The 12,432-nt window shown below is 48.5% G+C and overlaps 2 protein-coding genes across 7 annotated transcripts in view; one reads left to right on the top strand and one right to left on the bottom strand.

Moving 5' to 3' along the window:
- erbb2 (erb-b2 receptor tyrosine kinase 2) overlaps positions 1 to 3,418 on the bottom strand; it is a 70,129-nt gene extending 66,711 nt beyond the window's left edge. For 2 of the 3 annotated variants that reach the window (XR_007250411.2, XM_048560495.2), the window contains exon 1: positions 3,208 to 3,418. Coding sequence is in view for 2 of the 3 variants with exons in the window: in XM_048560495.2 (XP_048416452.2) it covers positions 3,208 to 3,337 (130 nt within the window). In the remaining variant the exon portion in view is untranslated. The remainder of the gene's footprint in view (positions 1 to 3,207) is intronic. The other variant, XM_048560496.2, reaches the window with a different exon arrangement.
- Positions 3,419 to 3,608: 190 nt separating this feature from the next.
- Positions 3,609 to 12,432, top strand: part of pgap3 (post-GPI attachment to proteins phospholipase 3) — a 34,229-nt gene continuing 25,405 nt past the window's right edge. For 2 of the 4 annotated variants that reach the window (XM_048560842.2, XM_048560841.2), the window contains exons 1-5: positions 3,609 to 3,960; positions 4,246 to 4,343; positions 4,620 to 4,772; positions 11,403 to 11,465; positions 11,569 to 11,630. In XM_048560842.2, coding sequence (XP_048416799.1) covers positions 3,771 to 3,960; positions 4,246 to 4,343; positions 4,620 to 4,772; positions 11,403 to 11,465; positions 11,569 to 11,630 — 566 coding nt within the window. In that variant the 5' untranslated portion in view covers positions 3,609 to 3,770. The remainder of the gene's footprint in view (positions 3,961 to 4,245; positions 4,344 to 4,619; positions 4,773 to 11,402; positions 11,466 to 11,568; positions 11,631 to 12,432) is intronic. The other 2 variants (XM_048560844.2, XM_048560843.2) reach the window with 1 other exon arrangement.

The raw sequence follows: 12,432 nt of genomic DNA, 5'->3' as shown, positions 1-12,432 counted from the left end.
CACGTCAGGCAATCACTAACATGAACATTTTAAGCAAAGCCATGGAAGAAATGTGGTCTGGAGCAGTTCCTTATAGCTACTCTTCACTTAGTTGTCAATAGAAAGGTGCGCATTTATAAAACACTTTTCATCACCAGATTTGTCAAAGCACTTTACATCCAAGCACATACTTTTTGAAGTATGGTCACTGCTGTGATACAGGAAACCCGGTTGGTAATTTGCAGAGTAAGATCCCACATGCATGATAAATGTTCGTTAGTCCATTTGAGAAAAGCTGAGGAATAAATATCAGCCATGACATTGAGGATCCCTGTTCTTTTCCAAAATGGTAGTCAAACTGATCTTTTAACTTTACCTGAAAGGTCAACATCAGTTTATTTCTCAACCAAAAGTTAGCAACTCCGACAGCACAGCACCCTCTCTATATTGTACAGATACTTACCAATTGAACTTGCTGTGATATTTAACATAACCCTTATCTTGGGTTTCAACTCTACTTTCTCAATCACTCAATATTTCTCTGCTCTGAGAGACCAAAAATATGTTCAGCCTTAAATATATTCAACCACAGAAATTCCACAACCCTCTGGAACACGACTTGATGACTAGAATCAAACTCTAATAAGAAACCTGATCCTAGAATTTTGACAAATGAAATTTTACAAATAATGTGCCAATTGTCTCAGAGCTGGGCTTCTGATCCTATCTCCTTTCCATTACCAAGGCCACCTATCTGCACATTTGTAACATTGGCCACACCCACAGCCAAAATCATCAACAACACATTTTTTAGTTCTGGGTATAAAAATATCCAACAGACTTGCAATTGGTCTCATCTTCTGCCCTCTAATCACTCTACATCATCTGAAATTCCGTTCCCACAAAACTAATTTTCACGGAGTTACATCCACCAATCACCTCCACTTTCAGTGACTAATGTTGCATTGTCTCGCAGATCTGCTGCACAACCATTTTAAAATTCTCATATTCAGATCCAAAACAGTCGAGCACCTGGCTCCTACAAATCTGAATTATTTCCTTCGCATTTCCGATATCACCAAATAACTCACCTTTTCAAAAATAATAACCAACGACCCCAAGGGAGTGCCGAGGGAGCGCCGCACTGTCGGAGGGTCAGCGCTGAGGGAGCGCCGCACTGTCGGAGGGTCAGCGCTGAGGGAGCGCCGCACTGTCGGAGGGTCAGTGCTGAGGGAGCAGGCACTGCCGGAGGGTCAGTGCTGAGGGAGCGGGCACTGTCAGAGGGTCTGGGCTGAGGGAGCGGGCACTGTCAGAGGGTCTGGGCTGAGGGAGGGTACTGTCGGAGGGTCAGTGCTGAGGGAGCGGGCACTGTCAGAGGGTCAGTACTGAGGGAGCAGGCACTGCCAGAGGGTCAGTGCTGAGGGAGCGGGCACTGTCAGAGGGTCAGTGCTGAGGGAGCAGGAACTGTCGGAGGGTCAGTGCTGAGGGAGGGTACTGTCGGAGGGTCAGTGCTGAGGGAGCGGGCACTGTCGGAGGGTCTGGGCTGAGGGAGGGGAACTGTCGAAGGGTCAGTGCTTGGGGAGCGCCGCACTGTCGGAGGGTCAGTGCTGAGGGAGCGGGAACTGTCGGAGGGTCAGTGCTGAGGGAGCGGGCACTGTCAGAGGGTCTGGGCTGAGGGAGCGGGCACTGTCAGAGGGTCTGGGCTGAGGGAGCGGGCACTGTCGGAGGGTCAGTGCTTGGGGAGCGCCGCACTGTCGGAGGGTCTGGGCTGAGGGAGCGGGAACTGTCGAAGGGTCAGTGCTTGGGGAGCGCCGCACTGTCGGAGGGTCAGTGCTGAGGGAGCGGGAACTGTCGGAGGGTCAGTGCTGAGGGAGCGGGCACTGTCGGAGGGTCTGGGCTGAGGGAGCGGGCACTGTCGGAGGGTCAGTGCTTGGGGAGCGCCGCACTGTCGGAGGGTCAGTGCTGAGGGAGCGGGCACTGTCGGAGGGTCAGTGCTGAGGGAGCGGGCACTGTCGGAGGGTCAGTGCTGAGGGAGCGGGCACTGTCGGAGGGTCAGTGCTGAGGGAGCGGGCACTGTCGGAGGGTCAGTGCTGAGGGAGCGGGCACTGTCGGAGGGTCAGTGCTGAGGGAGCGCCGCACTGTCGGAGGGTCAGTGCTGAGGGAGCGGGCACTGTCGGAGGGTCAGTGCTGAGGGAGCGGGCACTGTCGGAGGGTCAGTGCTGAGGGAGCGCCGCACTGTCGGAGGGTCTGGGCTGAGGGAGCGAGCGCTGTCGGAGGGTCTGGGCTGAGGGAGCGGGCGCTGTCGGAGGGTCTGGGCTGAGGGAGCGGGCGCTGTCGGAGGGTCAGTGCTGAGGGAGTGGGCGCTGTCGGAGGGTCAGTGCTGAGGGAGCGGGCACAGTCGGAGGGTCAGTGCTGAGGGAGCGGGCACTGTCGGAGGGTCAGTGCTGAGGGAGCGGGCACTGTCGGAGGGTCAGTGCTGAGGGAGCGGGCACTGTCGGAGGGTCAGTGCTGAGGGAGCGGGCACTGTCGGAGGGTCAGTGCTGAGGGAGCGGGCCCTGTCGGAGGGTCAGTGCTGAGGGAGGGGGCACTGTCGGAGGGTCAGTGCTGAGGGAGGGGGCACTGTCGGAGGGTCAGTGCTGAGGGAGGGGGCACTGTCGGAGGGTCAGTGCTGAGGGAGGGGGCACTGTCGGAGGGTCAGTGCTGAGGGAGCGGGCACAGTCGGAGGGTCAGTGCTGAGGGAGCGGGCACAGTCGGAGGGTCAGTGCTGAGGGAGCGGGCACTGTCGGAGGGTCAGTGCTGAGGGAGCGGGCACTGTCGGAGGGTCAGTGCTGAGGGAGCGGGCACTGTCGGAGGGTCAGTGCTGAGGGAGCGGGCACTGTCGGAGGGTCAGTGCTGAGGGAGCGGGCACTGTCGGAGGGTCAGTGCTGAGGGAGCGGGCACTGTCGGAGGGTCAGTGCTGAGGGAGCGGGCACTGTCGGAGGGTCAGTGCTGAGGGAGCGGGCACTGTCGGAGGTGTCACCTTTCCGTTCACACTTGGCCTGATTGGGATCGTCCGGGCTCCTGATCGCTGTCGGTATTGAGCAGTGACTATACCTCTCTGCCGCAACACCCCTGCCCGCAGCGACACGCAATCTGAGGCCACGGCTGGATCACCGTCCCCACACTAGCTTCCTACTCTCCCCCAACCGCCGGAACACCGTCCCAGCCTTATCTCACCGCAGGCCTTACCTGGCCTCTGGGCCGCACCGAGCGCTGCGAGGAGCAGAAGCCCCGCGAGCCGCATCGTCCCGCCGGCCGCGCGAGCTCCACTTCCGGCCGGAGCGGAGTGGGGCGGGCTCCGGCGGTGGGCGGGGCACATGGTTGCGGTGGGGACAAATAGCGGGCGGGGCTTTTGGATTGTTCTACGGGGGTGGGGGAGGGAAGGAAAATGGTGGGGCTGTGTGAGACCGTGGGGCCAGCAATGAGGGCGTGGCTTGTCGTGTGCGTGGAGCAGGGATGAGGGGCGGGGCTTGCCGTGTGCGTGGGGCCGGGATGAGGGGTGGGGCTCGCCGTGTGGGTGGGGCACAGCTGTGGGGCGGGGCTCGCCGTGTTGGTGAGGCGAGGAGGAGCTTGGCCTTTGTGTGGGCGGGGCCAGAGAAAGGTGAGGTTAATGGCGCCGTGTCTGGCTGCGGAGAGGGCCCGGCGGTACGTTTACCCGCTGTTAGTGTGCCGGGGGCCGATGAAGGTGTAACGCAGTAATCCTGTTGGATTGTTGTACGTGTCCGTCTCTGGGATTCCCGCCCGCCTTGACGATGTGGGCTAATGCCTTGGCCTTGTACTGCTTGGGCCTTGCCGCTGTCTGTCTGCCTGCCGCCTCTTGCTCCCAGGGGGACCGGGAGCCCTACTACCGCCACTGCGTCCAGATGTGTGGGCGACACAACTGTACTGGAGCCCGGCTGCGGATTTTCCACAAACTGCAGCCCCTCTACATGATGGCAGCAGGTAAGGGCCACATCCCCCAGGGTACGCGCCACCCACCCCCCACCCCCGGACCCCGAACCCCGACTCTCGTCGGGGTTTCTGTCCGTTTTGCTTTCATTGCATCAAAATGAGTGGGCATTTGATCAAGAATTATTTTCCTTTGTTTCTTTACTCAGACTGAGGCAATGCCCGTTGATTCAACAGTTGTCTTTTCCCTATTGCAGTGGCCCTGAAGTTAGTTAATTTGTGGTTGAGTTGCTTGTTAAAAGTAGCTTGAATGTTGACCATGTCTCTTTCTACTGGCAGGTTGGAGTTGTGCTGATGACTGTCAATACAACTGTATGTGGCTGACAGTGGGACTGTACGTTCAGGAAGGACACAAAGTGCCTCAATTTTATGGCAAGGTGATGTGGGTGCTGCAGTAATTTAAATTATTAATTGATACTGACTTTGGTTGGAGCATTCAATATCTGATATTCCTGGGAACCAGTAAGACCACGAACCCTTATTGTGAACCCTACAATGACCACTTTGGTGTGACCCTGAGCCCCTTCACAAAAATATTGCCTGTAATTTGATGTTTCTCAAGACCATTTGTTGAGCCCCACCACCACCACTGCCCTGGCTAAGGATGCTGGATTGTTTCTTGACTGAACTAGTGCTTCTCTTTCTTTTTGCAGTGGCCCTTCTACCGATTTCTGTTCTTCCAAGAACCTGCCTCAGCCTTTGCCTCTATGCTGAATGGACTGGCCAACTACATGATGTTGGGCAGGTACCGGGCTGCAGTGCCTCTCGAATCTCCGATGTACCATACATGCATCTCCTTCGCCATGGTAATGACAATACTAAACTCTGCTGTTGTAAAAGAGTTGGTGTCTCTCGACAGTGCAGTGAAGAGATACTGTAGAACAGGAAGCAGACTGATACAGCCTGTTAGAGGTCCAGGAAAGCAAATCACCCTGAGTTTATCTTGCCTCCTCCTGTGACCACATGCATAGCTTTCCAGAGAAGTTGGGAGCTGGGGCTTGTTTGCAGTTTTAAATTTTTGCCCATAATTGAGGGTGTTTTCACGGAGAGATCGGTGTTGAGTCACCTCCAGCTTGTACGGTGCTGCTTTAAGTCCGAGTGACTTTATGAAGGTGTAATTAGTGCCTTTTAGATTTCTCCCAGTTACAATCTTGAATTGAAGTGCCAAGAGATTATACTAAATTTTTGTCAGTGATAGGTTTGACCCCTGCTGAAATGTTGTCCCATTCTGGGCACCGCACTTTGGGAATGATGTCAAGGACTTTTGCAGAGGGGATTTACCAGATTGTTTTCCCAGGGGTGAGGTATTTAGTTAATTAGGAGATGCTGGCACAGTTCTCCTTACAGCAGATTTGATAGAAATGTTGAATATCGTGCAGTAGCCATAATGTGTGAATATGTGAATTTGTCCAGAAAGAGCAAAGAAACAGCAGATTATCTAATAGGAGAGATTGCAGAACTCAAATGTTCAAAGCTGTCTTGTGTCCTGGTTGTTGAAGCAAAAGAACTATGCACGCATGGCAAGCCATTAGGAAGGCAAGTGGAATGTTGGTGCTTACTACAAAGTGAATAGGATATAAAAGTAGAACTGTTTCGCTCCAGTTATGCGTGGTGTTGATGAGACCACATCTAGAATACTGTGTAAGGTATTGGCCTTATCAGAGAACAGGTTCTACTAGATTTGGGGCTATATAATGTGGCAGCATTAATTAATGACCTCACAGTAAACCTAGAGGTAGCAATGATGACAATATGATTAAATTTTGTGTCCTGTTGGAAAGGTAAAAGTTAGTATAAGACTATATTTTAAACATAACTAAGAGTAACCATGTGGGTGTGAAAGCTGAGCTAGCTGAAGTGAACTGAGCTGAGCTATAGATGAGGGATGGATCAGTAGATGGCAGAAGGTCAGCTTTACAAATAAATATTTCATGGAATGATGGTTGCCATCACTTCTTGCCCTGAAGATGATTGTGGTGAGCTGCTTCCTTGAACCATCGACAAGATGCACAAGAGAAATAATCAAATCTCCTCAGACCATGCCTTACAAGCCCACAACTCTTATCTAGGAGGACAAGAGGAGCAAATTAATGAAAATACCACCATGTGAAAGTTCCCCTCCAAGCCACGCAACACCTTGGCTAGGATGTACAGTAAGTGTTGGAACTCCCTCCCTAATGGCATTGTGGGTATAGTTTCAGTAACAGTACTGCATATCCTAGCCAAGATGGTGGTTTGGAGGGGAGCTTGCATGCGGTGGTTTTTCCAGTAATCTGCTCGTCTTGGCCTCCTAGATAAGTGAGCTTGTAAGGCACTGTCTAAGGAAATTTGATAAATTTCAATAGTGCATCTTGTAGATGGTACACACTGCTGCTACTGAGTGCCAGTCTGGAAGTAGATGCATGTACATGTCGATTGAGCTGCTGTTTTGTCCTGAATGGTGTCAAGTTTCTTGAGTGAGTTTTGGCATTGCACTTATCCAAGTGGAGAGTATTCCACCACACTCCTGTCTAATGCCTTGTAGATGGTGGACAGGCTTTGGGGAATGAGGAGATGAGGTACTCCTGACAAGTTTCTAGCCTCTAACATACTGTTACAATCATACAGAAGATGCCTGTGGCCCACTAAGTCTGCATTGACAAAAATACCCAATTCTCACTAGACCCACTACCCAGCACTTGGTACGTAGCCTTGATTGTTACGTTTCATGTTCATCCAACTACTTTTTAAAAGTTGAGTTTTCCACCCTAAACAACCCTCCCAAATAGTGTTTCAGATTCCCACTGACCTCTAGTTGAACAAGATTTTCCTCAAATCTCTATAAACCTTGTGCCTCTCACCTTAAAATTATGGCCCCTTGTTATTGACCCTTCAACCAAAGGGAAAAGCTGGTTTCTTTCTACCCTGTATATGCCCTCCATAATCTTCTATACCTCCATCAGGTTTCTTCCTCTCAGCCTTCTTTGCTGCAAAGAAAAGGTGCTGTGCTTATCCAGCCTCTGTTTATTGCTGAAATGCACCGTCCGGGGCAACATCCTAATGAATCATCTCTGCACCTGCTCCAGTGCAGTCACATCCATCCTATTGTGTGGTGTCCAGAATTGCATTCGGTACTCCAGCTGTGGCCTAATCAATGTTCTGTACAGCTGCACCATAGCTTCCCTTCTCTTGTAAGCTATGCCAGACCTGATAAAGGCAAATATGCTGTACTTGGGCCTTAACTACCCTAATAACCTATCCTGCCATCTTCAAAGATCTGTGGTCAAAGCACCCAATATCCATCTCGTCCCCTGACCTTCCTAGCATCCTGCCATTCATTGAGTGTTCCCTTGTCTTGTTACCATCACCTCTCATTTATCAGGGTTAAATTCCAACTGCCACAGGTCTGACCAATCTGCCTATCCTTCTTGTAATCTAAGAATAGCACTGAATATGAAGGGGAAATGGTTAGATTACTTCTTGTTAGAGATGCCCCATGGCACTGTGACACATCCTAGTTTCCACTTACCAGCCCAAGCCTGTATATGTTCAGTGTCTTTGTGTTGGAACATGGACTGCTTCAGTAGCCGAGGAGTCAAGAATACTGCTGAGCATTTTGCAATTGTCAGCAAATGCCCCTACTTCTTACAGAAGGAAGGTCATTGGTGAAACAGCTGAAGATGGTTTGCTCTATTACCCTACCCTGAGGAGCTAAGGCTTAAGTGGTACAATGTCTCTATGCCAGTGCTTAAAGTGTGGGTTGAAGTTCTCCCCTGCTCCACAGATGAGCGATAACACTTGTGATCAGCTTGACTGGAAAGTATTGACGCAGAGTAACTCCTTTAGAAACATCCTAGAGCTGAGATGATTTCCCTTCTAATAGATACTAACATTTTCCTTTATGCCACTGATAATTTCAACCAATGGAGAATCTGCCTCTCCTTGATGCCACACTTAGTCAAATGCAGCCTTCATGTCAGGGGCTGTCCCTCTTACCTCATCTCTGGAGTTCAGCTCCTTTGTCCATGTTTGAACCAAGGCTGCAATGAGGTCAGGAGCTGGGAGACCCTGGTGGCACCCAAACTGGCTGTCACTGGGCAGGTTATTGCTGAGCAGGTACTGCTTGACAGCACTGTTAAAAAGATGCCTTTCGTCAATTTACTGATGATCAAGAGTAGTTTGATAGAACTGTAATTGGCTGGGTTGGATTTGTCCTGCTTTTTGCGGACAGGACGTACCTGGGCACTTTTCCCCATTATACTGTACATGCAGTGCAGTGGCTGTACTAGAAGAGCTTGGCTTAGGGTGTGGGTTGTGCCAGAGCTGTGTAGTAACATCTCTGAATGGGTTTATTTAGAAAAGATCTAATGTGGATTGCGAAGGCATGTTGGCTAACTTTACAGATGACATGAAGATAAGTGTGAAAGTATGCTGTGGGGAGAACATAAGAGCTAGGGACAAGAGTAGGCCGTTCAACCTGCGCTACCGCTCAACACCATCAAGATTGATCTCATTTTGGCCTTCACTCAAATTACCTGCCTTTGCTTCATAACTCTTCAACCATCACTAATCAAAGTTTTATCTCCTCCTCAAATTTACTCAATGTCTCGGTGTCCACTGCTCTCTAGGGGAGTAAATACCACGGATTCACGACCCTGAGTGAGAACTAATTTCTCCTCATCTGTTTTAAATCTGCTACTCCTAATCTTAAAACTGTGATCTTTCGTTTAGATCACCCCGCATGAAGATTCTTCCTTTCTGTCTATTTTGTCAATGCCCTTTAGCATCTTTATATTGAATTCCATTTCTACTCCTCCTTCTAAACTCCAAAGAATATAGGCCTAAACTGCTCAATCTCTTTTCAGAATACAACCCCCTTATCTCTGACATCAATCCAGAGAACCTCCCCAAAGCCGTCTGCAATGCAACTACGTCCATCCTCACGTAAGGGCACTAAAATTGTACATAATACTTTCGATGTGATCTCTCTAATGCCTTGTTGCAGCAGCAGTTCTCTACTCTGTACCTTTAGCAATAAATGCTTAAACTCAACTTGCCTCCCTTTATTACCTGCTGCATACAAGTTTTCTGCAGCTCATGTACAAGGAAGCCCTCTGAAGTTTCTTTGTTTACTTACCTTTTTGTTCCTCTGACTAAAATGGTCAATCTCATACTTTTCCATGTGAAATGTCATCTGCCAAATTTTGGCCCATTTGCCTAACTTGTCTATATCCATTTGTAAATTTCTTCATGGCAACTAACGTTCCCACCTACCTTAGTGTCATATGATTCCAATTTGTATAAGATGAGTGAGCAAGAAACTGGCAGATGGGGTATTATGTGGAAAAATGTGGAATTGTTCACTTTAGCAGGAAGGATTTTTAAAAAACAGGTATTAAAAGGAATACAACTGTAGAATTCCAGGATGCAGAGGATTTAGGTCTTCTAGTGCATCCATCACAGGGTTAGCATGCAGGTGCAGCAAGTAATTGAGACTAATGGAATGCTATTCTTTATTACAAGAGGAATTGAACATAAAAATAAGCATAAAAAACAAAAGAATTGTGGCTGCTGTAAATCAGAAAAGCTCAGCAAGTCTGGCAGCAGCTGTGGAATTTAAAAAAAATCAGACCTGAGCTTTACCGTAAAAGTAAGCATGTTGTACTTCAGTTATACAGTTCAGTGATGAGACCACATCTCATGCTGTGTGCAGTCTGGTCTCCTTATTCAAGAAAGGTTATAGATTGTTGGTGATAATTCAGAAAGGTAGACTAGATTGATTCGGGGTGGGGGGGCGTGGGAGAGAACAGGTTTTCTTTTGAGAAAAGATAGGACAGACAGGGCTTATTTCCACTGGAGTTTAGATATGTGAGGGACAATTTGATTTTAGTATATAACGTCCTGAACTGTCTTGACGAGATGGATGTGGAAATAATGTTCCCCCTTGAGGGACAAACTAGAACTACAGAGGAATTTAAAAATAAGGTGTCTCCCATTTAAGATTGACATGAGAATTTTTTTCTCAGTGACTAATTGGACTCATAGGGTATTGAAAGTATGGTCATTTCATAATGTTAAAACAGTAAATTCTTGTATAGTGTGCAAGTCGAAGACTGTTGGTGAAAAGCCAGAAAGTGGAGTTGAGGCCACAATGAGATTAGCCATGATGTTCCCAAATGATGGAATAGGCTTGGGGCAGGATGGCCTACACCTGCTCCGAAATGATATGTCACTATGTTTTTGCATCACAGAATCCCTGCAGCCATTCGACCCAACAAGTCCACACCACTCCTCTGAAGAGCATCCCATGCAGACCCATTCCCCTGATTTCCTGTGTCTAACCATTATATCCTTGAACACTACGGGCAATTTAGCATGGCCAATCCACCTAGCCTGTGCATCTTTGGACTTTGGGAGGAAACCTGAGCACCCGGAGGAAACCCGTGCAGACGCCACACAGACAGTCGCCAGAGGGTGGAATTGAACCTGGGTCCCTGGTGTCCTGTGAGGCAGCATTGCTAACCGCTGAGCCAAGGTGCCACCTTGATAGAGTAGATAAGAACAAACTGTTTACGGTGGCTGTGGGAGTTGGAAGCAAGATGAATTCAGAATTTTGAAAAGTTGAGAAAAGAAAGGGTGATGTGAATTTGCCTGACAAGTTGTTGTGATCTGGAATGTGCTATCTGAAATTCTACTGGAAACAAATTCGTTAGTAATTTTTGAAAGGAAAACCGGATTTGAATTGGAAAATTAAGAACATGGGGAAAGAACAAAGGACTGAGATTAATTGGATGGCTCTTTCAAACTACCAACAGGCATATTTGGTCAAATGGCCATCCATATTTGTGATTCTTGGAAGATTTGTGCTGACTCCATCCCTACCCACTGAGAGCTGGTATTAATATTTTCCTCCCATCATGGGATAGACATCTGAGGCAGAGCCCCATGGTTGGTAGTGTGTGCTGTGTTGAGGCTGCCTGTGCGTTGTCCACTCTGTACATGTCACTGTGTTGTGTTGTGTTTGTGCGGGCCCCTAAACTCTTCCCTCCACCAACAGCACAAAGGGTTAAAAGCTCAGGCCTTCCGTGGAACTTATAACAAACTGACGGGAGATGCAAGAAAAATGTTGCCCCCAGAAAGGCAGGGATTCTAGAACCAGGGGACACAGTCTCTCTACAATAGGCAGACTATATGACTGAGAAGAGAAGACACTTCTTCAATAAGAGGGTGATGAATCTTTGGAATTCTTTATCCCAGAGGGTTGTGGAGGCTCAGTCACTGAGTTTGTTCAAGACTGAGCTTGATTGATTTCTTGATGTTAATAACACTGAGGAAAACCAGGATAGTGCAGATGATAGTGTTGGAATACAGGATCAACCTTGATCTCATTGAATGGCCATCTACTATTTCTTATGTCCTTGTAATGATCCAAATTATCAACTTTTTTGCTCTCCTAGATCACCCTCAATGCCTGGGTTTGGTCCACCGTATTCCACACACGTGACACTCCACTAACTGAGGTAGGTAGCCAGATTCCTGAGGCTGCAACCTCAGTTACAACCAACAATCATGGTTTTAGACAAAACCAGCAGGATTGGTTTTATTGTAATTTTAATTTTGCAGAAAATGGATTACTTTTGTGCTTCATCAGTGGTGCTGTACTCCATCTACCTGTGCTGTGTCCGGTGAGTCATTCTTGTTGAAATTCCCTGTGTTACATCGCTGTCAGTGTCCTCTCTCCATCAGCTGCTGATTTCAGCCTGACTGGTGGTCAACCTTTTAACAAGGTTTTGAACAATGAGTCTTCATGACGTTCAACAACATCAACTCTTACACCCTCTGTCTGAGGGACATGGCCTCCTTCAGCCCCAGGCTTCACCCAGCGTTTGCTCGTGTCAGCTGTGGCTCAGTGGGTAGTACTCTACCTTTTGGAAATTTATGCGTTCGAGTCACTATCCACGACTCGATCAAAGAATTCCCAGGTTGACAGTCCCAGACCTGTACTGATGGTGTGCGGCGCTGTCAGAGGTGGTTTGTTTTGGATGAGACATTAAGCTGAGGTCCCTCTGCCCCCTCAAGTTGGATGTAAATGTTCCCACATCACTCTTCCGATGAAGGACAGGGGAGCTCTCCATTCTGCACAATTAACTCAGTGGGCCAAAATGCTTGCTTCTGTGTTGTACTAACGTAATTTGGATCGGTTGTCTGGCTATATCATAATGTTTGAGAGCTTGTGTGTCCAAATTGGCGACTGTTTCCTACAGGGGGAAACAGTGACTATACTTGTGAAGTACTTTAGCTGTAAAACCATTTTGGATTTCCTGGTGGTTGTGAATAGTGCTATAGAAATACAAGATCTTTCTTGATGATATGGGATGGGGGTGAAGGAGAATTGTTAGTTCGTACCTTCTGAAGAGAGCATCGTGTCAGAGGTGCAATTGGTATGTTTATGAGCGAGCTGAGTGAGAATGTCATGTTATTGCTGGC

Source organism: Stegostoma tigrinum, chromosome 31 (assembly GCF_030684315.1).
Source record: "Stegostoma tigrinum isolate sSteTig4 chromosome 31, sSteTig4.hap1, whole genome shotgun sequence".
Classification (NCBI taxonomy): Eukaryota; Metazoa; Chordata; class Chondrichthyes; order Orectolobiformes; family Stegostomatidae; genus Stegostoma; species Stegostoma tigrinum.
Note: the sequence above shows the minus strand (reverse complement) of the source record. Positions and strands in the feature narration are given on the sequence as shown.